General features: G+C 37.6%; 1 protein-coding gene across 1 annotated transcript in view; it reads right to left on the reverse strand.

The window, feature by feature from the left end:
- Frem2 (FRAS1 related extracellular matrix 2) overlaps positions 1-24,949 on the reverse strand; it is a 168,254-nt gene that overhangs the window by 39,010 nt on the left and 104,295 nt on the right. The window contains exon 7 of the mRNA XM_005330232.5: positions 7,440-7,589. Within this exon, the coding sequence (XP_005330289.2) occupies positions 7,440-7,589 (150 nt within the window). The remainder of the gene's footprint in view (positions 1-7,439; positions 7,590-24,949) is intronic.

The raw sequence follows: 24,949 nt of genomic DNA on the forward strand, positions 1-24,949 counted from the left end.
CCCTATGCTTGCCCTAAATTTATGATCAGCTTTTTTGGGATATAGATCTCAGAATAAGAGAGAAGCATGTGGTAGCTGGGACAGTTTGTACAATGAAGTATGAAAAAGACTTTGGGTCTTATGTACTTCTGGGGACACTTGGTTAAAATAAGGAGGAAGTCAAATTAAGATGCATGACACGTCTTCAGATTTCTGTGAGGGCAGTCAGCATTACTGTTGTGCATGTAATTTAACAACATTCAACCATGTTAGATTTCCCAAGTATGGAAATCAGCTCATGTGAACATAGGCATTAGAATTTAGAATATCACTGTTTGGCTATTGTGAAGTCAAATGTGGGCATGCGTGTATCACTGTAGTATTACGACTTTAATTCTTTAGGAAAAATACTGAGGAGTAGTATAGCTGGGTCAATATTGTGGTTCTATGCCTTGTCTTTTGAGGATGCTCAATACCGAATTACATAGTAGTTGTACTAATTTTACAGTCTCGCCAACAGTGTAAGAGTGTTACTTTTTCTCTACATCCTCTCCAGCATTTATTATTCATTTTCTTTTTAAAAATTCTAATTTGTTATGTATGACAGTAGAATGCATTACAATTCATATTATACATATAGAGCACAATTTTTCATATCTCTGGTTGTACACAAAGTAGTCACACCATTCTTGTCTTCATACGTGTACTTAGGGTAATGATGTCCATCTCATTCCTCTGCCTTTCCTACCCCTATGATCTCACCCTTCCTCTCCCTCCCCTTTGCTCTATCTAGATTTTGTCTAATCCATCCATGATCTCCCCCAACCCCATTATGAATCAGCATCCTTAATATCAGAGAAAATAATGTGTCTGTGTCCCTGTAGTATGCTGTTTTTAAGTCCTTTGGGTGTAAACCTAGGAGAGGTATAGCTGGGTCAAATGGTGGTTCCATTCCCAGATTTCCAAGGAATCTCCATACTGCTTTCCATATTGGCTGCATCAATTTGCAGTCCCACTAGCAATGTATGAGTATGCCTTTTTCCCCACATCCTCACCAACACTTACTGTTGTTTGTATTCTTAATAGCTGCTATTCTTATTGGAGTGAGATGAAATCTTATAGTAGTTTTGATTTTCACCTCGCTGATTTTTTCTGTTGCTGAGAAGCAGCTTTTGAGTTTGAATCCATCCCATTTATTGATTCTTGATTTTGGCTCTTGCACTATAGGAATCTTATTAAGGAAGTCAGGGTCTAATCCCACATGATGGAGATTTGGGCCTAATTTTTCTTCTATTAGATGCAGTATCTCTGGTTTAATTTCTAGGTCCTTGATCCACTTTGAGTTGATTTTTGTGCATGGTGAGAGACAGGGGTTTAATTTCATATTGTTGCATATGGATTTCCAGTTTTCCCAGCACCATTTGTTGAAGAGGCTCTCTTTTCTGCAATGTATATTTTTGTCTAATATACATATATATTATATTATCTGTATAATATAATATATAATATATAACTGTATATATGCGGGTTTGTCTCTCTGTCCTCTACTCTGTACCATTGGGCTGTAAGTCTATTTTGGTGCCAATACCATGCTATTTTTGTTACTATTGCTCTGTAGTATAGTTTAAGGTCTGATATACCAATGTCACCTACTTCACTCTTCTTACTAAGGACTGCTTTAGCTATTCTGGGTCTCTTATTTTTCCAGATGAATTTCATGACTTTTTTTTCTATTTCTATGAGGAATGTCATTAGGATTTTGATTGGAATTGCATTAAATCTGTATAGTACTTTTGGTAGTATGGTCATTTTGACAATATTAATTTTGCCTATCCAAGAGCAAGGTAGATCTGTCCATCTTCTAAGGTCTTCTTTGATTTCTTTCTTTAGCGTTCTGTAGTTTTTTGTTGTAGAGGTCTTTCACCTCTTTTGTTGAGTCCCAAGTATTTTATTTTATTTTGAGGCTATTTTATTTTATAGTGAATACACAAAACAGTAAAATAATCGTTTATTATCAAGATTATGCACTGTATATAATTAAAAGTGCTATACTTTTATATGTCAGGCAGCACCATGGATTTGCTTACAGTAGTGTCAACATGTGAGTAACCTGTTATGCTACACAATTATGACAGCTCCACCATCACTAGAGGATAAGAAAGTTTAGCTGTTACAATCCTAGGATTGAGGCTATTTTAAATGGGTAGTTTTCCTTGTTTCTATTTCAGAGGATTTGTCACTGACATACAGAAATGCCTTTGATTTATGGGTGTTGATTTTATATCCTGCTACTTTGCTGAATTCATTTATTATTTCTACAGGTTTTCTGGTGGAATTTTTTGGGTCTTCTAGGTTCGAATGTTGAACCAACCTTGCATGCCTGGAATGAACCCCACTGGATTGTTGTGCAGTCTTTTTGATATGTTTTTGTATTCAATTTGCCAGAATCTTATTCAGAATTTTTGCACCTATGTTCATTAGTGATAAAGGTCTGAAGTTCTCTTTCTTTGATGTGTCTTTGCTTGGTTCTGGAATCAGGGTGATACTGGCCTCATAGAATGAGTTTGGAAGTGTGCTCTCTTTTTCTATTTTATGGAATAATTTGTAGAGTATAGGTATTAGTTCTCCTTTATAGGTCTTGTAGAAATCAGGTGTGTATCCATCTTGTCTTGGGCTTTTCTTGTTTGGTAGGCTTCTGATGACATCTTTTATTTCCTTGCTTGAAACTGATCTGTTTAAATTGTGTATATCATCCTGATTCAATTTGGGTAACTCCTATGCCTCTGGAATTTGTTGATGCCTTTGATATTTTCTATTTTATTGGAGTACAAGTTTTCAAAATAATTTCTAATCATCTTGTGTATTTCTGTAGTGTCTGCTGTGATATTTCCTTTTTCATCACATATGTTAGTGATTTGAGTTTTTTACCCTCCTTCTCTTCATTAGCATGGCGAAGGGTTTATCAAGTTTATTTATTTTTTCAAAGAACCAACTTTTTCAATTGTTTCTTTTGTTTCAGTTTCATTGATTTCAGCTCTGATTTTAATTATTTCCTATCTTCTACTAATTTTGGTGTTGGTTTGTTCTGTTCTTCTTTTTCTAGGGCTTTGAGATGTAATGTTAGGTCATTTATTTGTTGACTTTTTCTTCTTTGAAGGAATGAACTCCATGCAATGAACTTTCCTCTTAGTACTGCCTTCATAGTGTCCCAGAGATTTCAATATGTGTTCTCATTTACCTCTAGGAATTTTTTAATCTCCTCCTCGATGTCTTTTGCAACCCATTGTTCATTCATTAGCATATTATTTAGTCTCCATGTATTGGAGTAGCTTTTGTTTTTTATTTTGTCATTGCTTTCTAATTTCATTCCATTATGATCAGACAAAATGCAGGGTAGTATCTCTATTTTTGTATTTGCTAAGAGTTGCTTAGAGGCATGATATATGTTCTACTTTAGAGAAGGATCCAGGTGCTGCTGAGAAGAATGTGTATTCACTTGTTGAAGGATGAAATATTCTATATATGTCAGTTAAGTCTAAGTTATTGATTGTATTATTGAGTTCTATAGTTTCTTTGTTCAGCTTTTGTTTGGAAGATCTGTCCAGTGGTGAAACAGGTGTGTTAAAGTCACCCAGAATTATTGTGTTGTGGTCTATTTGACTCTTGAATTTGAGAAGAGTTTGTTTGATGAAAGCAGATGTTTCATTGTTTGGGGCATATATATTTATAATTGGTGTATAGTTCCCTTGAGCAGCATGTAGGATCCTCCTTTATCCCTTTTGATTAACTTTATCTTGAAGTCTACTTGATTTGAGTATGGAAACCCTGGCTTGCTTCCTCAGTCCATGTGAGTGGTGTGATTTTTTCCAACATTTCACCTTCAGTCTATGGATGTCTTTCCCTATGAGAAGAGTCTCTTGCAGGTAGCAAATTGTTGGTCTTTTATTTTTTTAATCCAATCTGCTAGTCTATGTCTTTTGATTGGTGATCTTAGGCCATTAACTTTCAGGATTATTATTGAGATAGGATTTATATTCCCAGCCATTTTTGTTTATTTTTGATATTTAACTTGGATTTCTCCTTTGATTAGTTTTTCCCTTAGTGTAATACCTCTCTCTGCTGATTTTCATCATTATTTTTCATTTCCTCTTCATTGAATATTTTCTTGAGTATATTCTGTAGTGCAGGCTTTCTAGTTGTAAATTCTTTTAACTTTTGTCTATCATGAAAGGTTTTTATTTCATCATCAAATCTAAGGCTTAATTTTGCTGGATATAAGATTCTTGGTTGGCATCCATTTTCTTTCAGAGCTTGGTATATGTCGTTCCATCATCTCCTAGCTTTGAGGATCTGGGTCGCAAAATCTGCTGAGATAAAAATTGGTCTCCCCCTATATGTGATCTGATTCCTCTTGCGGCTATTAAGATTCTATCCTTATAATGTGTCTTGGTGTAGATTTATTGTAAATTTGTACATTTGGTATCCTGTAAGCCTCTTGTATTTAATATTCCAATTCATTCTTCATGCTTGGGAAATTTTCTGATATTATCTCATAAAAGAGATTGTGCATTCTTTTGGTTTGAAACTCTGTGACTTCCTCTATAACTCTTAGATTTGGTCTTTTGATCCTACTCCATAATTCTTGGATGTTCTGTTTATGGTTTCTTACTATATTCACTGTGTGGTCAACTTTATTTTCCAGATTATATACTTTGTCTTCATTATCTGATGTTCTGTCTTCCAAGTGATCTAGTCTGTTGGTGATACTTTCTATTGAGTTTTTTAATTTGGTTTATTGTTTCCTTAATTTCAAGGATTTCTGATTTTTTTTTAGAGTACATCTTTCTTGAAGTAATCTTTTGCTACCTCTATTTGCTCCCTTATCTCTTTGTTGGTGTGATCAATGGTTGCCTATATTTGCTTGCCTATCTCTTTGTTGGAGTGATCAATTTTTGCCTGTATTTGCTCATTTAATTCTTTAATTCACAGATCATTTTAATTATGAACCTTCTGAACCCTTTCTCTGACATTTTATCAACTTCACTGTCTGTAGGTTCTGTCACTGTAGTATCCAGGTTTGTTTGGGGCAGTTTCCTCCCTTGTTTTTTCATGTTGTTTATGTGTCTTCCTTTCTTGCAGTGTGGATCTGAGATATTACAGTCTCTACCCTATAATCTTGTGGTATCTGTGCAGATTATTTGTACCTCACCTTGATGTTGGACTTCCAGACCCTGCAGGGGTCCCTCGATGTATGCTACTTCAACTAAAGTTGGTGGCAGCCATAAGTGGAGGTATCTCAAGATAGCAGTGGAGGTGTCCTAAGATGGATGCAATGTCTTTCAGAGACGGTGCTGAAAGGATGGCCTTATACTGTCTTTGGAATGCCTGCTCCAAGATGCAGCTGCTTCTAGACCCTGTTGTCCAAGGCTAGAGGCTACTGCGTGGGGAAGTCTATGGCAATGTCTGCAGTGTCCCAAAATGGAAGTGGGTTAGGTCTGAGCTTCCAGGTTTGGGGGTGTGTGGGGCAGAGTCAGACCTGCCCTGGGCCTGGGTCCTGTGCAGGTGGGTGGAGCCAGCCCTGTGCTGGAGCTTGAGCTCCAGCAGGAGTCTGCCCGTGGCAGGATGGACTCGGGCCTACCCTGGGCCTAGGTCCTGCGCAGGTCTGTTATTTGTGTTCTTGATGACTGCCATTCTGACTGGAGTGAGATAAAAATTTCAGTAGAGTTTTGCTTTGTATTTCCCAAATTGCTAATGGTGTTGAACATTTTTTCATATACTTGTTGGTCATTTGCATTTCTTCTTTTGAGAAGGGTCTGTTTAATTAATTTTCCTATTTATTAATTGGGTTATTTGATTTTTTTGGTGTGAAATTTTGAGTTTTTTATATATTTTAGATATTAATCCTGTCAGAAGAGTAGCTAGCAAAGATTTTCTCTGATTATTTTCTCTGATTATTTTCTCTTCACATCCCTAATTGTTTCCTTTGCTGTGCAGAAGATTTTTAATTTGATGCCATCCCATTTAACAACTCTTTGTATTATTTCCTGAGATTTAGGGGTCCTGTCTATCCATGTTTATAGCATCCCAGTTCACAATAACCAATCTATGGAACCAGTCTAAGTGTCCATCAATGGATGAATGGATTAAAAAAATGTGGTATGTATAAAAAATTAAGTTTTATTCAGTCATAAAGAAAAACAAAGAAATTATGTCATTTTCAGGAAAACGGATGGAAATAGAACCATTATTTTAATCAATTTAAACCACACTCAGAAGGTCAAGGCCATATGTTTTCTCTCATATGTGCAAGCTAAAGAAGAAAAAGTAAAATAAAGGTGGCGGGGGCAGGAAATCTCATGAAAATCAAAGGAAGATCAGTAGAAGAAAGGAATCTGGGGTTGGGAAGTGCTGTGGAGTGATAATGGCCAAATTATATTGTCATATGTGTGCACGTACAAATACGTAACAACATTTCCATCATTATGTACAACGATGATGCACCAAGAAAAAATGTGGAAAAATTTTCAGAAAGTTACAAAAAGCGAAACTTGAATTTGCCACATTCCAAGCACTAGGTTGAATCCTACAAGTGAGGTGACATGTAGATGCACCTTACGTGGCCTCCCACTTTCACCACCCTGCGGTTTCTCTTCTGCATTGTTGGGGCATCTTCACCTTGAGTCACTATTATGTGCTCACACATGGGTTGACAATGGTGGCATCTGGACTGAACATGTTCAGACTCTTTTTTTCCTAATCATTATCCCCTAAACACTAGAATATAACAACAATTCACATAGAACTTATGTAATCTGACATATTATAAGTACTCTAGAAAAGACTTGAAGTACACAGAAGATGTATGTATATTATATGCAAATATAGCATCATTTTATGAAAGGGATTTGAGCATCTGAAGATTTAGGTAGCCACAGAGGAGTCCTGCAACCAATCCCCCATGATATCAAGGGACATCTGTACATGTATCAAAACATCACACGGTGCCCCATAAAAGTGTACAATGATTATGTGTCAATTAAGAACAAAATTAAAAAGTGTTTTTTTGTGGGTTGGGATGTGGCTCAGTGGTAGAGTGCTAGCCTAATATGTGTAAGGCACTGGGTTTGATTCTCAGCACCACATACAAATAAATAAAATAAAAAATTTCATCAACAATAAAAATTTTTTTTTAAAAAAAGTATTTTTGGAAAGAAAAATAGAATTTAGAGTCTCTGTGTCTTTTAATTTAACCTAGCCTCTGATTCATGGCCCTGAATGTCCCACAATAGTAAATAAAGCCCAGGTTCATCTACTATGAGTAGATGGCGGGGGGGGGGGGGGGACACATCCATCCAGACTGTTTTAGTAAGAGCAGAGCCATTCTGGCTGTGAAGCATTTTGTGTCCTGATAGTTGAAAGCTGCAGAGCAATCAAAAGAGCGAATGTGGGAAACCTCTCACCATCTGCAGAAGGAGGATCCGTCTTCCGAGATCTCACTGTGACACTGGAAGGCCTGGAGAGGTCGGTACCTGTCCTCCACACCTGCACCTCTACGTGGCCGGAGCTCTCGTCCACAGAGTACTGCACATTCCCAAAGTAGAAGCTGGGTTCTGTTAGGAATGGAACACAAACCACTTCTGTTATTTTTACTTTTTCACATCAAATGCTACTGATGTGATTTCAAAGAAGAGTTACCTTCATCTTGTATCATCATAAGTTTTCCTTTTAGTAAGCTAAAATCTCTTCATTCTGTGCATCCATACAGTTGTTAGGTAAAAGTGCCATGGCTCACGAACAAAAACACTTAACGGTAAAGTGCTTTATGGAACTTTCTAACCTTGAGGCATAAGAATGAGTTTGTCGTCCCTATCTGGGATTATGAATGGCTTCTAAATGTACTTCTTGAAAGCTTAGATGGAAAAAAGAGCGAAATGAAATGTAACACATAAGACTGATTGTTTTTAAAGTCTGGCCCCAGCATTCATCATCTCCTACCAAATTTCCACTCTGATCCGGAGACATTATACTTGCATTCTGTCTTTTATCTATTAGATTTTGGGCTTAATCCAATGTATTTGGGTCCATTATGATAAATAGTGTGAGAAAGTACTGGTGCAAAGAGACTGAATATGCGTGATCACTAGCCACAAGGACTTTAAGGAGAACTGATTGCTGGTTACCTGTGTATTTTTTTTTTTTTTTGATCTTCTCTATCAACTGAAGCTTTCCTGAAGTGTCATGGTTTATATATGAGGTGTCCCCTAAAAGCTCATGTGTGAGACAATGCAAAAGCTTTTAGGGTGCAATGATTGGGTGATGGGAGTCTTAACCGATTTAGTGCATTAATTATCTGATGGGGATTAACTGGGTGGTAACTGTAGGCAGGTGGGTGTAACTGGAGGAGGTGGGTCATTGGGAACATGCTTTTGGGGTATATATTTTGTCCTTGGTGAGTGGACTCTCTCTCTCTGCCTTCTGGTTCCAAGTTCTCAGGTGCTTTCCTTCATCATGAACTTCCTCTGCAATGTTCTTTCTTGCCTCACTTCAGACCCAGATGGATAGGGTCAGTCATCTGTGGACCAAGACCTCTGAAATCATTAGCCCCTCAATACACCTTTCCTTCTCTAAAATTATTCTTGTCAGGTCTTTTGGTCACAGCAGTGAAAAAGCTGACTAAAACAGTGAGTAAACCATCTAATTCCAAGACTTCAGTGTTTGTCCTTATATATGAAGATGATGTGACTCGGGTTACTAAACTAGGGCATATGCTTTGGGACTTTGTCTTTTTCTCCAGGATTGGTGATGAGTCTGAATTTATCTAATCTGATAATTATTTTCCCTCCGATTCTACCTGTGACCAATAGTTTACTTTGTGATAGAGCTGTTAGGAGTCTGAAATAAAGCAGTCAGGTGACTAATGAAAAAAAACTGAGAGATAATTTGTGAGTTTTTTTAAGAACGTATTTTGAAATACAGAGAGGCACATAGGAATTTGGAAAAAAAGTGGAGTCTATACTTTTCCTATTTGTGAGCTCACTTTATAAGTCACTAAGAAAATTAATTGTATACACATAAAATGAACAGCCCTTTGAAGTGAACATTTTAGTCATTTGTCTCTATTTTATGAGATTTAAAAGGACTGTATCTAAAAGGATGGGCAATTCACATCACTGTTCCTTGGAACACAAAGTCATTAACAAGATATTGTCATGTTCCAGAGAATCTGATCCAATTCCCAAATTCCCCCAAAATGGAGCAAAACCTGGCAACAGTGGCTCAAAAAGCCACTGCAGAAGCCAAAAAAAAATCTCTGTGCACTATTCAAGTTGAATATGAATTCTTTATTTTCTTGCCCTAAATAATTTACTTTTATTAAAATTAGAAAAGTCTGTTCATTTTTTTTTCACATGATTAAAAGCACAGTTGCCCTGAATTCTTGAATAATGCCAAACCAATGTTGGACATTTTGGTTCAGGAGGTGATAAATCTGCTTACAGCATAGTCCACCTCCCTACTATCTCTCCAAGGTGGCTGCTGTTAGGGAAAGTGAGTGCGTGCATGGTATGGATGAAGGTGTTATCTTATCCACCTTAGTCAAAGCAGACTTGGACTGCAAGCCAATACATTCCTTACATTTCTCACACTAAGGAGGGGGCAAAGGTGAAGACAGAAAGCCCTGACAAGGCTTACTCTGGCCAGATGACAAACCAGGCACATCTGCATGTCTTTTCAAAGGCTTTTTATAATTATCATGGAGGCTCAATCACCTCCAACCAAAAAGTGAGCTCTCTAAATCTCTTTACATTCCTGGGAAACCGTAGCATTGCACAGATTAAGTTTCTGAGTTATGGGATAGAGCTGTGGAAGGCAGTCAGGAAGGACTAATCACCTATTTAATAATGTTACCTCCCACCTGCCTGCTCCTCACAGATATGTACTAGGATAGAATGGAATAAAATCATGGAAGTACAACCATAAAACACCAAAGCAGGGCTGGGGATGTGGCTCAAGCGGTAGCGCGCTCGCCTGGCATGCTTGCAGCCCGGGTTCGATCCTCAGCACCACATACCAACAAAGATGTTGTGTCCACCGAGAACTGAGAAATAAAAATAACACCAAAGGAGCTACTTACCAGAGGAAAAATTTGTGTTTTTTTTTTTTTGCATTTGTGTGTTCAGATTTGTTTTGTCAACTTTAGAACAAGTTTTTATTTTATAGCTTAATGCATAATTAAGAACAACTTTAGAACAATTTTTATTTTATAGATTAATGTATAATCCATACATGGTGGTGGTGGTGGGAGGTCCTATGTCATACTCTGAGAATTTTATTCAACTGGTCATTCAGAGTAAGGAGTAATGATAATAGTTAACGTAAGTAGACACATGTACTTTATATACATGTGTGTGTGTGGGAGGGGAGCAGCATATAGCAATGCCATAAATAAGTTCCATAAATGATGCAAACAATATTTTCATATTGCCTATTGTGTGGTGTATTGTTAGCTCCAGCAGAAAAAAGGAGAGGTAATCTAAACAGGGTTTTAATCCTAAATCCCTCAGTTCTAAAACAACAGTTAATAGAACGAGTTAGGAAAGTTAATTATTTACTTCCTTAAAAGGAAGTTTTGGATTATCAGTCAACTTAAGTTATTTATAAGATTTCTTTCTGTCTCTGCTCCACTGAGGATGACTGGAAAATTGGTTAAACACAAATTGCAATCATTGCATTCAAGTTTAAGGTGATTAATTATTATGAGATAATACAATTAAATAGTTCTTATAAGACAATAACAAACAAAAAACACCCATACCCTAACTACTTAGTTTCTTGGGTGGGGTAAAATAAAATGACTGGCTATTAGAACCTTTATATCTAGATGAATTAGAACTCATGCAGATTATTTGTATTTTAATTTCTCAATATCTTTTCAAAATCTCTAACATTTGAATAGTGTTTATAATTGTTAATTCTGGGACAAAACCTTATGCATAAAAATGAGCTACCGGGGATTAAACTCAGGGGCACTCAGTCACTGAGCCAAATCTCTCAGCACTATTTTGTATTTTATTTAGAGACAGGGTCTCACTGAGTTGCTTAGCATGTTGCTTTTGCTAAGTATGGCTTTGAACTGGCGATCCTCCAGTCTCACCCTCCTGAGCTGCTGGGATTACAGGCATGCACCACCATGCCTGGTGAGGTACAGATTTTTTTTTTAAACTATATATTTTTTAATCATCAATGGATCTTTTTCTTTTATTTATTTATATGTGGTGCTGAGGATCAAACCCAGAACCTCTCACATGCCAGGCAAGCTCTCCACCACTGAGCCACAACTTCAGCCCTGAGCTACAGATCTTTTAAGCAGTGAGTTGAGTTATGGACATCACTCAGGAAAAACAGCAAGATGTTCCTGGAATATTTTAATGGCTGCCAAGCAAGTTTGAAAGGAAGAAAAGGATAAATGGGTGAAGACTGTCCATGACTGAAGGATACCTATGAAAAATCCAGAATAATTGCTGTGTTAGCAAATAATTATTATTTATGAGTAAGATTTTTAACTCATATTTTCCTTTGGTATGTATGTATTTATTTATTTATTTTTGCCAAGGAAATTAGCTTCTTTTAGGCATTAACTGAAGATTTTTGTGGATCAATCATGGGAATACTCATATGACAACTTAAGAGTAAGTTAGCAAAAGCATGTTCACATGTTTAATTCTCTAATTCTGCTCTTAAATATACACTATGCCTTGTATTACATTGAAGTTCACAGACTTACTGGGGAAAACAGTCAGTAGCTGATATTATAACCAGGAATGAGCAGATAATCAGGTAAAGCCACACATCCTGCAGCCCACACCTATATGATACCATACAACAGCCATTTCTCGGCACTCCCTCACCCTCAGGTGAGACTCTATAATGCAAGTTTATTTCTTCTGCAGAGGAAAGATAAGTCATGTCCAAATTGCTGTGATCAGTACAGAGGAGGTTTGCAATTGGCCTAGTGAAAGTGTGAGATTCCTAAAGGGAGAAAAAAAAATCTACTCTCCAAGCTTTGTGGCATTGCACTTCCAAGTCCAGGATGCAATTAGCTCAATAAGCATTACTAAGACTTTCAAAGTTGGAGATACTTTTACTCCACATGGCACAGAAACAATCACATTTTTTTTCCTGCAAAGGCAGAAAAGAAGGCTTGGCAAGCCACACAGTGTACACACCTGCAACAAAGGGAAATAGTTTCAGTTTTTTTCCCATAGGGTAAAAGTGAACTTTTTTTTTAAGGTGTCTAGATTGATGTTTACAATTACACTGTGTCTCATGAGATGAAAGCAAGAGGTGCTTGGAGTAATTGCTATCTGGAGCCAAGTCTTATTTACTCACGTGTACATGAACCATCAGTCAAATAACCTTTGTGGATCTGACTAACATGTTTGTTTAGAACTGAACCGAATAGAAGCTTTCATGCTTTCTTTTGGTTCAGGCTGAAAATAATACAAAGAAGCCTCTAAAACTGTCTCCAACTCAGATCTTTCTTCTGAGCTTTGACCTTGAGAATTCACCACCTACCTAACCACATCCCAAAGGGCAGCTCAAGGTAAACTTCTCCAAAACAGAGTTGATCAAGTCAGTGCCACCACACCCCCTAGTGTCCTTCTGTCTTCCTGCCACTAACTTAGATGCCTGTGCAGCCAGCGTCACCTGCCATTTGAATTCCCCTAATAACCACGAAACAGGCTCTTAATTGGAATGGCCATCCCCAGAGCACATGGTATCAGGGCAGTCCTTTTGCTGAAAAGCTTCTAACATGGCTTATAAGACACTGAAACATCTGGCTCAGTTTACGTTTTCAACCTCCTGTCCCTTTTCTGCTTGGTTAGGCAATGTCTCCAATGTCCTGCTTGTACCAGTCCCAGACCTGGTGTTATCAGTGACACTCCTCCCTGCTCCTCATCCGGGTAACTCTTGCTCATCCATCCTAGCCTAGGAGTCACAGTTTAATTCCCAAGAATAATCTGTTGGGCGTCACTTCTATGAGAGCACGCTGACCTCCTGTCCAAGCCCTGGCTCATCTTCCACTATCATTGCATGTCCTGTCCCCCATGGTCTTTGAACTAACTACCTGTGAGGAGACATTAATCTTTCTTTATTCACTCATACTTAGCTCTGCCTGTACCTGGCAATAGGTACTCAACTGAGAGAGTAAACATGTCTGTTTCTGAGGTGGGTGAGTGAGCACCCGGAAGCATAGGAGCCTCCCAAGGAGAAACATGGGGTTGTCCTAGCCATAAAATCACTTTGCAAGGCTGCCCTTTGGATCAGGAAGAAGTCCACAGGGAAAGGGAATGGAATCACAATGAACTCTAAGAGAACCCCATCCCTCACCCCCTTTTCTTTAATACTTTGTCTCCAGTGGTCCTCGTGTTGAATGTGCTTTGGAATTATCCAAGGAGATATAAAAGTACCCTCACCTCTTATATATCCCATCAGAATATTCAGCACAGGCCTCCAGGCACGAGATTTTTTTTTTAAAGGAGTTTATTGTTTAGAGCAGTTTTTGTCTCATGCAGGAAGATACAGATTCCTCAGGCCCCTTGTCTCTACACAGGCACAGAACCAGTTTTGTAAAACTCTCTACATGAGCAATCTGCATGTTGTTTTAGCTCACTTCATCGTCTTTAGTGATGGTGACTTCGTTATTAGATGCCACACTTGTTTTAAATTCAATTATCTTATTTGAGGCTCACAACCACCCTTTGAGTATATTCTATATTAATCCTTTTTTTTTCATAGATGAGAAAGCCAAGGATTTAGGAAATCAAGAGATTTGCCAAAAATATCACATCAGGGAAATGTTGGAGTTAAGATTCATATTTAGATAATGAATCTGTACCCTCAACAACTATGAAGAAAGAACTGAGTTATAATGATAAAAGGTTTCCACAAGATTTTAACGGTGAAAAGTTTTACGTAGAAATTCATCATATGGAAATGCTAACATACATGTACAAGGATACACACAAAAGAATGTTTACTGTACTTCTTTCATTCACATTAGGGTGTCATAGAAACAAGTCCAAAATCCCCCAGAAGGGGGCTGGTTAAAATATAGTTCTATGGTGAAATAGACTACCAGGCCAATTGTGTGGCACACCCTGTAATTCCAGCTACTCAGGAGACTGAGGCAGGAGGATTACAAGTTCAAGGGCAGCCTGGGTAATTTAGTAAGAACTTGTGTCAAAATAAAGTAAAAAGGGCTGGGCTAGCTCAGGGGTAGAACACTAATGTATTTAGTCCCCAGCACCAGGGGGAAAAGAAAAAGAAAAAGAGAAGGAAAATGAAAACAAAGGGTAGACTACTAGGCTATTGCATATAATACACACACATATCTCCAGATTAAAACAAAAACTAGTTGAGATATTGATGCTAAGGGCAACTGTGGGATACTGTATCTTGTATTTTCCACTTATCTTTACCAACATCAAAAGTTAGATGAAAAATTAAAGACAATCACTTCTTTCCTTTTAGAAACTTTGAAGATTTCCCCTTTTATCATTAATATACTCATATGAGGAAGGAGAAATCTGTGCTCAGAAGAAGTGGGTTAAAAGTGGATTAGAACCTCACAGTGCTAAGTGGAAGCAAAGTGAGCGTGGTTCCGCTGCTCTCTGAGTCTGGAGACGCAGTGAATCCACTCTTGAGGGGGTGGCACAGGAAACGAAATTAAAACACCATTCAAGAGTGAGGGTAGGGGCTGGGGTTGTGGCTCAGCGGCAGAGCGCTCGCCTCACATGTGCAAGGCCCTGGGTTCGATCCTCAGCCCCACATAAAAATAAATATATAAATAAAATAAAGTTATGTGTAGAACTACAAAAAATAAATATTAAAAAAAAGAGTGAGGGTAAAACATGGATTTTTTTTCAAGTATCAAAGATGAAGAAGGTTCAGCCATCCACAAGATGCACATTGAAAAATTACTAAAAGCACACATATAAAAAAAGAAATTCAATGGATGGTGGTTACAAGAAACTATGTGAAACAAAGAAATTAATAAAGTTTGCTGGTACACTCGATACCTATTGATAAAAGGCATAAATAATAATTATGATTGATATTTTTCTATTCAATGCTGAAGCTAAAAATTGAGACAAGAATAAAAAGGTTATAAATGCAAGAGTTTAGTCTTGTATTTATGGTCTTTTTCCAGAGAGCAAACTTATCTTTCTTTTTTTTTTTTTGCGGGGGGGGGCGTGGGGGAGAGGGGAGGATACTGGGGATTAAATTTAGGGGCACTCAACCACTGAGTTTAATCATCCTCAACCTGATTTTGTATTTTATTTAGAGACGGGGTCTCAATGAGTTGCTTAACACCTCACTGTTGCTGGCTTTGAACTCTTGATCCTCCTGCCTCAGCCTCCTGAGCTGCTGGGATTACAGGCGTGTGCCACTGCACCAGGCTCGAGAGAGCAAACTTTCTTAGATACATAGTTAATATCTTTGATGAAATTATAAGTATTGTCACTGAAAGAACAGAAGGCAGAAGTCATAAAAGTAACTCTGAATAAAGAAAATGTTCCCCAAATAATGGGAAGCTAAGATAGACGGGAAGCAAAGAAAAAAATTCACATGCAGAATTCTGGAGAGAAAGGAATTCTATAGTCCATCAAAATTATATGATAATCTTGACTTTGCATTGAAATAGTTAAAGTGAAAATTGACAGACTTAAAGGAGAACATTGATCAGTCTACAATTATAGTAGGTTTTTATTGAATCACTTTCATAAAATAGAGAGGACACGGAACAATTTTATACGAATATAAAAAGTTAAAACCTAAGATTTGTCTAAGGTTTGCACTTACGTTCCTGCCCCCTAAAATGAAAGATCAGTATTCAAAATGAATAAAAGCTCTAAGAAAACTATAAGAAAAAGTCTAACAGCAAATGGAAGAATTGGAGAATTATATAACCATGCAAGTGTGTGAAGAGAAACTATATTGTTATACATAAATAATTGTGTTACTACGCAGGGAAAAAAAATTAGACACCAATGAAATTCTACAAGATAAGCAAAACCAAAGTAGTTCAACTCTATAAGAAAATAGACATCCTCAGATATTGTTGGTAGGAATGCACTTTACAGAGATTTTGTAATAACTGGCAAACTTTAAAGTGTATATGCAGTGCAATCCAGCTGTTTAACTACAAGGCCATTAGGCCATTAGAAATATACTCTACAGAATACACACATATATATATACATATATATGTACATATATTTATTTATTTTCAAAAATATTAACAAGCATGTAAAATGTTATATTATTTATACTTACAAAGCAAGGGGAAAACTCAGAATGAGTTAATTAAAATTCACTTAAATCCCTCAAAAATGACCAGATCTTCAAAATACAATGCCATTAATTAAAAAAATTGGGTTGAAATAAATATATATCTAATTATGATCACTGCTGCTCTTGGGGACAATGGCAGTTGAAAGATCCTAAAGGGGCTTAATATTATAGTGCTGTGCTTGATACCTTCAAAAGATCTGAAAGCAGGTTATGAGTGAAGCTCAGTGATAGAATGTGTCTTGCACAAACAAAGCAAATAAAAAATATTTAAACTCTGAAAAACAGCAACATTGCTTAGTTTGATACAGAGGACATATCTTGCTGTATTATTTTTATATTTTTGAACTTTTCTGTGATGAAAATTTTTTAACGGTAGTTATAGAATGGCATGCATAAAATGATTGTTTTATTAAAATGTAAGTATATATTACTGATGCATAAAAAAACAGTAAAGATTATATGTCAGACTGCTGATTGGCTAGGCATGAGATTATGAGGACATTTCACCTCCTAAGTCATATATTTCTTATACAGGTTCATTTGCTGTACATTTAACTTTCAAAGGTAGACTCTATTGTTTTTACAAATTAGAAAAATGCAGAAGGAAAAAAACCCTAATGAACTACCTATAATAAGTAATATATTTTTAAAAAAAAGTTTCAAATAATTTTGACTGAGACTTTTCCACTTTCTTCCTCAAGAAATATTTTAAATATATAAACAAACGTTCTTAAGAATGATCTTTAATCTAGTCTTCAGAAAGCATTTTCAAAATTCTTGTTGAAAAACTGAAGTTCAAATGTATATTTAAGGGGAAAGTTTAAAAGCATATATCATTTTAAAGGCATGTTTGACATTGTTTTTTCTTGCCAACTATGATTTTTTTCAGAGAGAAAAAAGGAAAGCCTGTACATGCTTAGGATGCTGATAACAACTGAAACTTTCCAAGATTTCTGTGGAGAATATAGCTGTTCTCCAAAAAGATAATGCTATCAGAGATTCTATTACCAATATAGTTTTACTCCAAAACTCTGATGTGATCTTTTAGAGGGTCAACATAAGTTTAGATTGAAATTTAAATGTCATAGTCAACAAAAATTACTACCATTTAGTAGCATGTGGTGAAGCTTCATGAATGTTCTTTATTCAAGAGACATTGTCCTGTTCCCTGTCTTCTGTTTTAAAGACTATTTTTTTTATCCTATATGATTCCATATTCCATAAACATGGAGGGGAAGGAAAAACTGGTCATGACCTCTTAAGTGATTTCTCAACTCCATGGTATGCAGTTCATGATTTTCTAAACACTTGTTCTTTATGACAATGTTTTCCTTAGGTGCTTACAGATCTGAATTTTAAGTCCCCAAGGAATCAAAAATTTTAAAGGGTCTCAGGTGAACTGAATGCAAATTGGAGACTGAGAAGGGCAGCCTGCCCTTTAGTTAGTGTGGGAGGACATAGGAGCAGAGTTAGGCATCAGGTGACAGGTGTTGCAGCCCAGTTTCCAAGATGGCAGGCTGCCCCAGAGCAGCAACCAGGAGAAGAGAACATGTGAGCTGGGCCTTGAATCCTGAGCATGGTTGGCCAACAGCAATGAAGTGGAAAAGCATCTCAGGTAGGAAGAAAAAGAAGGTGTTATGGTTTGGATGTGATGTGTCTCCCAAAAGCTCTTGTGTGTGTGACAATGCAAAAAGGTTTAGGGGAGAAATAATGGGATTAATGGAGCAGTAACTGAAGGTGGGTAGGGTGTTGCTGGAGGAAATGGGTCATTGGGGGGTGTGCCTTTGGGGTATATATTTTGTATCTGGAGAGTGGAGTCTCTCTCTCTGCTTCCTGATAATCATGTGAGCTGCTTCCCTCACACTCTTCTGCCATGTTGTTCTGCCACACCTGGAGCCCAGAGGAATGGAGCTAGCCGTCCATAGACTGAGACCTCTGAAACTGTGAGGCCCTAAGTCAGCTTTTCACCCTCTACAATTGTTCTGGTCTGGGATTTTAGTCACAGCAGTGAAAAAGCTGAGTGAACAAGCACCTGATGGGATGGAAAGTGGTGTGGCTGGAGTCTAGAACTCAGCTGAGGGGAAACGGCAGGGGAAGACATTTAGGTGGGAACCAGACTGTGCAGGTTCTAGCACTCCATGCTAAGAACAAAGAAAAGGAGACTCATTACTGATTTTTAAGCTGGAAGAGACAGGATCGGAACTTGATTTGTGAAAAGAGAACTCTAGGAGTGCAATGTACTAACTGAAGCAGGACTAGGAGCTGGGAACCATTCAAACCAACACGTGGTCCAGTGGATTCAGGTATTGAAGTCCTTAGCTAAGGCAGTGGGAGAGGGAAGGCTAAGAAATCATAATCAAGAAGGGCTTCGGAAATAAACACAATGCTTTGTGCTCAATTACACATGAAGGGCAACATCAAGGTGGATGAGGAGGTAATATTCAGCTTGGCAGATTTTTCATTGTGAAAGATATTGTCACTGTTTTGCTATTGACAACTAATCTCTCAGAAACAATCATTCTCCTTGCTTTTATTTGCTATCTCTCCTAGTACTCTGGTCTCCCTCTCTCTCTCTCTCTCTCTCTCTCTCTCTCTCTCTCTCTCTCTCTCTCTCACTCACACACACACACACACACACACACAGGTATTGTGGATTGAACTGGGGGTACTTTAGTATTCAGCTACAACCCTTGCCTTTTTGTTTCATTTTTTTTTTTTTGGTACCAGGGATTGAGTCCAGGGGTGCTTAGTCACTGAGCCACATCCCCGGCCTTTTCTCATTTTGACAGTGTCTTTCTAAGTTTCTTAGGGCCTTACTAAATTGGTGAGGCTGGTTTTGAACTTGTGATCCTCTTGCCTCAGCCTCCAGAGCTGCTGGGGTTACAGATGTGCACCACCACGTCCTGCCCTTTTTATTTTTATGTTTTTTTTTTTGTTTTTTTTTTTTTACTCGGAGACAGGGTCTTGCTAGTTATGTGGGGCCTTGCTAAGTGGCTGGGGCTAACCTCAAACTTTCGTTCTTCCTGTCTCAGTTTCCAGAGTTACTGGGATCACAGTTGTGTGCCACTGCACCAAGTCTAGTGTGATATATTTCTTCAAAATTATCTAGGTAAGAATATTTGTATGTTAACATGCTCTGTTCACACCTGTGGATTCCTCTTTTAGGGTAGAAGAAAATTCCTAATTTTTCTTTATGAGGAAAGATGAGGACATCCTTTAGATTGTTGCAGAGTTAATATATACAGAATTAAATTTAAGGTTATTAGTATATTTACTTTAGAGGACTAGTAAAAATACTGTATTTAGTCAGTGCCTTATATTTTACAAGACAAAAGCAAAGACAAAATTTGGAGAGAAGCATCTTTTGAGAATGAATCACTGTTGGAAAGTAGCCAAGTTGTTTGATGTGGGCAAAATAAATTTTTTCCTAAATCTGTGTATTCCAAGTATTTCTTCCAGTTTCTAGACATCATTTATGTACTTGTTTCATCAAAAAATGGAATGAGTTCTATACTCAATTAACCGGTGAAACTAACACAAAGAATATAAAATCTATTAAACAAAGAATATTTTTCACTAATGTCTCCATTCCTCTATTACACTACTTAGCATACTATCCTACAAATAGCATAAGGGGACCCCAGATGCTTTATTTTATGTAATAGTGTGTGTTTGTCTCTATCATCAACAATAAATATTTACCTTTGGTGTAATACCAAAGTGAGGAATAATAATAAATGGTTAAGAATTGTCTCCTTTACACATAATCTCAGCATATTCGATTTAAGAAAAAAAATATTAAAGAACAGAAAGTTTCTGATCTGTTAGCAGGTTTTGGCATCTTTACCAGCTTGCTGCAGCATTTCACAGTGTTTAGGACAAGTATGCTATCTAGGAAATGAATAGTCATTGCACTTAAAAAAAAATCACTACCTCAGAAGTCTCAAGGTCTTGCAGGGTTTGTAGCTTTTCATTCTTAGATATAACCTATTTCCAACTGATGGCTGCAACGTGTCCTGCCTTCTCCCACTTCTCACATTGCACTTTTGAAATGGTTCATTCACACAACACTCTCACTCATTAAACAGATCTCCTGGAAGGCAGGAATCATGTGTTGTTTATCTGTGAACTACAATAAAAAAGCATGAGGCTGGAGCATATAGGTCACACACACACACACAAAAAAAAAAAAATAGGTGGGGACATAAACTATGACTGCTTGCAAATTGTCTAATCGAAATTCCAGGCTGAAGCTGGAGGATTTGTGAGTTCAAAGCCTGCCTCAGCAACTTAGAGAGGCACTTGGCAACTCAGTGAGACCCTGTCTCTAAATAAAATATAAAAATGTGGTGGGGATGTGGCTCAGTGGTTAAGTACCCCTGGGTTCAATCCTCACTATCAAAAAAAAAAAATGCAGTTATTTAGCTTTGAAGCTCATCTTGTTCATCTTGTGTGTGAGAACACACCATTTAACACCATAGCTAATGAAATAGCAATAAAATTATTATTAATCATTATTACATTATAATGTAACATAATATACCCATAGCTATATGTTTTGAGTGTTTGTCTTTGCAAATCACATCAAGATCTTTAGAATCTTTGTGGTTTTTTTTTATATCACCTTTAGGATTCACAACAACATTGCAAGGTATCTGCTGTTTACCAACAAAATTGAGTTAAATACGTTGTCCAAGATCACATAGTTAGCATGTGATACAGCAGGATTCCAATGTAAAACGCCAATGCTGTAAAATGCGTGCCTTTTTTCATTAAGTAGTACTTTCTTTGAAAACAGTTAAATATCTAGACAAATAAATAGTTTTAGATATTTAGTTTTTTAGACTATTTGAAGATGTATAATGAGAGTGTTCTTGAAGGAAAAGGGAGAAACACTATACTCTATGTAAGAGAAAATGAGAATGTGTTATACAGGTCAGTATTCCTAAGTTGTGAGAAACATTTCTTAATTTAAAAACAAAAGGTGTACCATCATACGAAGAGGGAAAAAGCATGAGCTATGCTCTACTCTCTCTGTACCTTTAAAATCATCAATGCCTCCAAATCACCTGTCAGAAGCTATCCATGTATGTTTGTCCCTGCTGACTAAAGTGAATCAGGTGAGATTTCAGAATCAACAGAAACTCTGACATCAGGCTGATTTATTTGGGAATCCCAACAGCTGAAGGAAGAAAAGCTACAACTAATAAGGTGTTAAACACAACCTGTCTGAGGTCTCGGGAACAATGGCATGAGGCTGACACTCAAAAAATAAATAATCTTGACCACAGACTGCCTAACATTTGACACTTGAAAGGGGCCTGTGGGCAGCCAAGGAAGGGAATCCAGAATGGACGGTTAAAGCTACTGTATGGCAAGGGAAAAGAAGTGCGCTCCCTTTGGGTCTGGATCCTTCCTTGGTATGAGAGTTGCTGCTTGGTGGCCAACAGCTCTGCTGCTCTGCTTCCTGGTGCAGGACGGGAAAATCACTGTCCTCCAAACCCACGGTGTCTGTCTCCTTGTGGTCATTATGAAATGCCTGATATTGGGAGACCCACCTATGGGGTCTTGGTCTTGTAGGTCAGTATGGAGATAATCCAGCTGTGCCTTGTGAAGTCTCATGATAGAGCTTTTGTCCTCTCATAGATTCGTCTTTGAGCATTAATAGGCACTATTTGGTAGCCATCTCTCATGCAATCCATTCATACTTATTTTCTGCATTCTTCAGTGGAAGGAAGAGAGTTTGCTTCCTTCCCAGGAAAACCAGAATTTAGAAAACCATTCTTGTCTTACAAATTGTTTGTAAAAAAGAAAACCATAAACCAACATGATAAAAACTTAGGCGTTATGATTTTCGTATGACTTCTTATATTTGAAGAAAATGTACTCAGTAACATAGCTGGCTCTTAAGCTACCACCTTGTTTAATCATTTAAATGATCTAATTTATAACTGCTTAAATTAGTAATCATTTAATTTACTGAGAATAAATGTAACATTTTAAAAATAAAAATATAAAGCCATATTACCTCGTAGGGTGAAGCAAGCAGCCTTAATTGAAGGCCTGAGGATGCTCATGGCAGAGTCTTATAAGCCAAATAGTTAATAGGCAGCTCAAAGAGGAGGCTGGGTAATGGAATTGGACAGCTCAATCGATGGCTTTTATGTGGAAACTTAAAAGCCAATTTAAGGCTATTAGTGTTGAGATAAATATAGTGTCACTACGAAGCTATTTAGCACTTCTCCTCTAACAGCTGCATATAAGCTAGAGGAGGCCCAGGTTTCTGGAGCAGTGATGGTGCCTCTCTGCAGCCTTTGGGTGGGAGGACCACCAATGGTTTTCAGAGAAAGACTGAGAAAAATTCTAGTAAGCTACAAAGAACACATCTTGTTCTTGGAAATATTGATGTTTCATAAACACACTAAATGAGATAAATAAAGCTCCATTTTTATCTGAATTTTATTATAAAACAGTAAGTAACAGTAAGAATATTAAGAAATGAAAACCTGGCCATCTGCCTACCTCCACGCATTCACCCTTCAGTTGATTACCTGTGTATTGAACATCTGTAAGGGGTTAGGCACTCACTCATGCTTCGAACACTAATAGAAAAAAGCCCTTGTTTTTAAAGAGTTCCAGATCCACCAGTTGAAATAAAAAACAAACACACCATTGCACAGTTGTCCTGGAAATAATAACAGTGGCAACTAAACATACTTGTGTTCCAAATGCTTCACATCTGTTTAACTTAATTCTTCTTCTTCATAACAGTTCTATAAAGTAGGTCCTATTAAGTGGACATTGTGGCTCAGGAGGGTTAGTAACCTCAGGCACATGGTTACTTATAAGACAGAACCAGGATTAGACATCAAGCAGTATGGCTGCATGAATACATTCTGCTTCTCCATGAATTACGTAAGTCTAACTGCTTAGATGGTGCTACACAGTTTTACTACTTTATTTACCTTATGAAAATGTATCTCTCTTGTCACTCTTTTTTCTCTTATCATAAAAAATTCTCCCCAATACTACTACCCCTTTGTCTACTATGGAAATCACCTATCTTAAAATTTCTCTCTTCTTTCATTTGAATAATAGCTTGAAAACTTCTCTCCATTACCTGGGTGTTCTCAACTTCCGTTGATTTTGAAATTCACTGAGAAATGACTTCATCCTCCAAAACACTCAAGAATTACTCTCCCCATGTTGACCAGTACCCTTCTCTTTGCAAAATCCAACTGCATATTGTGAATCTTTGTCTTTATTTCTGGAGAGCTTAGTACAGTTGGCTACACCTTTCTTCTTGCACCTTTATCCCTTTGCTTCTATGATACCTCTTTCCCTCAGCTCTTCTCTCATCCCTTTCATTTCTTCCCTGTCCATTAATTGTGTTTGCTTTTAAAAGAAAAATATGAAAATGACCACAACATAAAAATCATTATTATTAACAGTTGGATTTTGAGGCATTAATGTGAGTTAAAAGGGCAGCAAGGTGGAGTGGGGAATCTTTGCAAGCATAAGAAGTAGTGCAGGTGTGGAAACAGGCTGAGTAGACAGTCTTGTAGGCTTGGGGACTGCACAGTTTGGTATGGTGTGCTGTGCTGCTTGGGGAAGGAGATAGGGTGAATAAAGAAATTGGGCCATGAAGGTCACTGTGGTTAGAACCTTGTCTTACAAATTAACAGTGAGAGGTGAGCTCAATTTTGAGAAAGGGAAGAGACATGATGAAATGCTTGCTTAGGGGTCTGGAGGATAAGTGGGCTGGGGAGGAGGGAAGTTGGGCAAACCAGAAATACAGAAACTAGTTAGACAAATGCTGGAATCTAGGCAAGACTTGAAGCAGGCTTGGCTGAGATGATGGCAGTTCAGATGGGGGAGGAAAGTAAGGATAAAATATGCTGTTATGGTTTGGATATGGAATGTCCCCCAAAAGCTCATGTGCTGAAAGCATGGTCCTCAATGCAGCAAGCTTCAGAGGTCGGGCTATTAGGCACTGATTCTATCACGAGGGCTCTGACATCATCAGTGGATTAATCCATTTGATGGACTTGATGACTTAATCCACTGATAGCTGGATGGACTTTTGGGAGGTAGGACCAGGTTGGAGGAAGGAGGTCATCGGGGCTGTACTCTGGAAGTGCTTGTCTTCTCCCCACCTCCTTCCTCTCTCTAGTTCTCTCTCTGCTTCCCAACTGCCATGAGCTCAGACACTTCCTCTACTGGGCCCTTCTGCCATGATGTTCTGCCTCCCTTCAGGTCCCGAGCAATGGATCCAGTCCACCATGAGCCCAAATAAACGTTTCCTCCTCTAAATTGTTCTTTTCAGGTATTTGGATCAAAGCAATAAAAAGTTAACTAACACATATGCATAGATATAAAGGAGGTAGAATATGAATTTGGAGTGGGAGAGGAAAGAAAGGAGTCCAATAGTAAGCATCCACCAAGATTAGAAATATAGGAGGAAAACCAGGGTAGAGCGAAGACTAACTACTCCCTCCTATTTATACCCCTCCCTGACTGACTTTGATTTCTCTCAGAATTGAAGGCTCTGAGTCCTTGGTAACTTGTGTGCCTGCATCATTTATCTTTTACTGTTTAAGAAGACCAAAACAAT

The sequence above is a fragment of the Ictidomys tridecemlineatus genome, chromosome 6, assembly GCF_052094955.1.
Source record: "Ictidomys tridecemlineatus isolate mIctTri1 chromosome 6, mIctTri1.hap1, whole genome shotgun sequence".
Taxonomy (NCBI): domain Eukaryota; kingdom Metazoa; phylum Chordata; class Mammalia; order Rodentia; family Sciuridae; genus Ictidomys; species Ictidomys tridecemlineatus.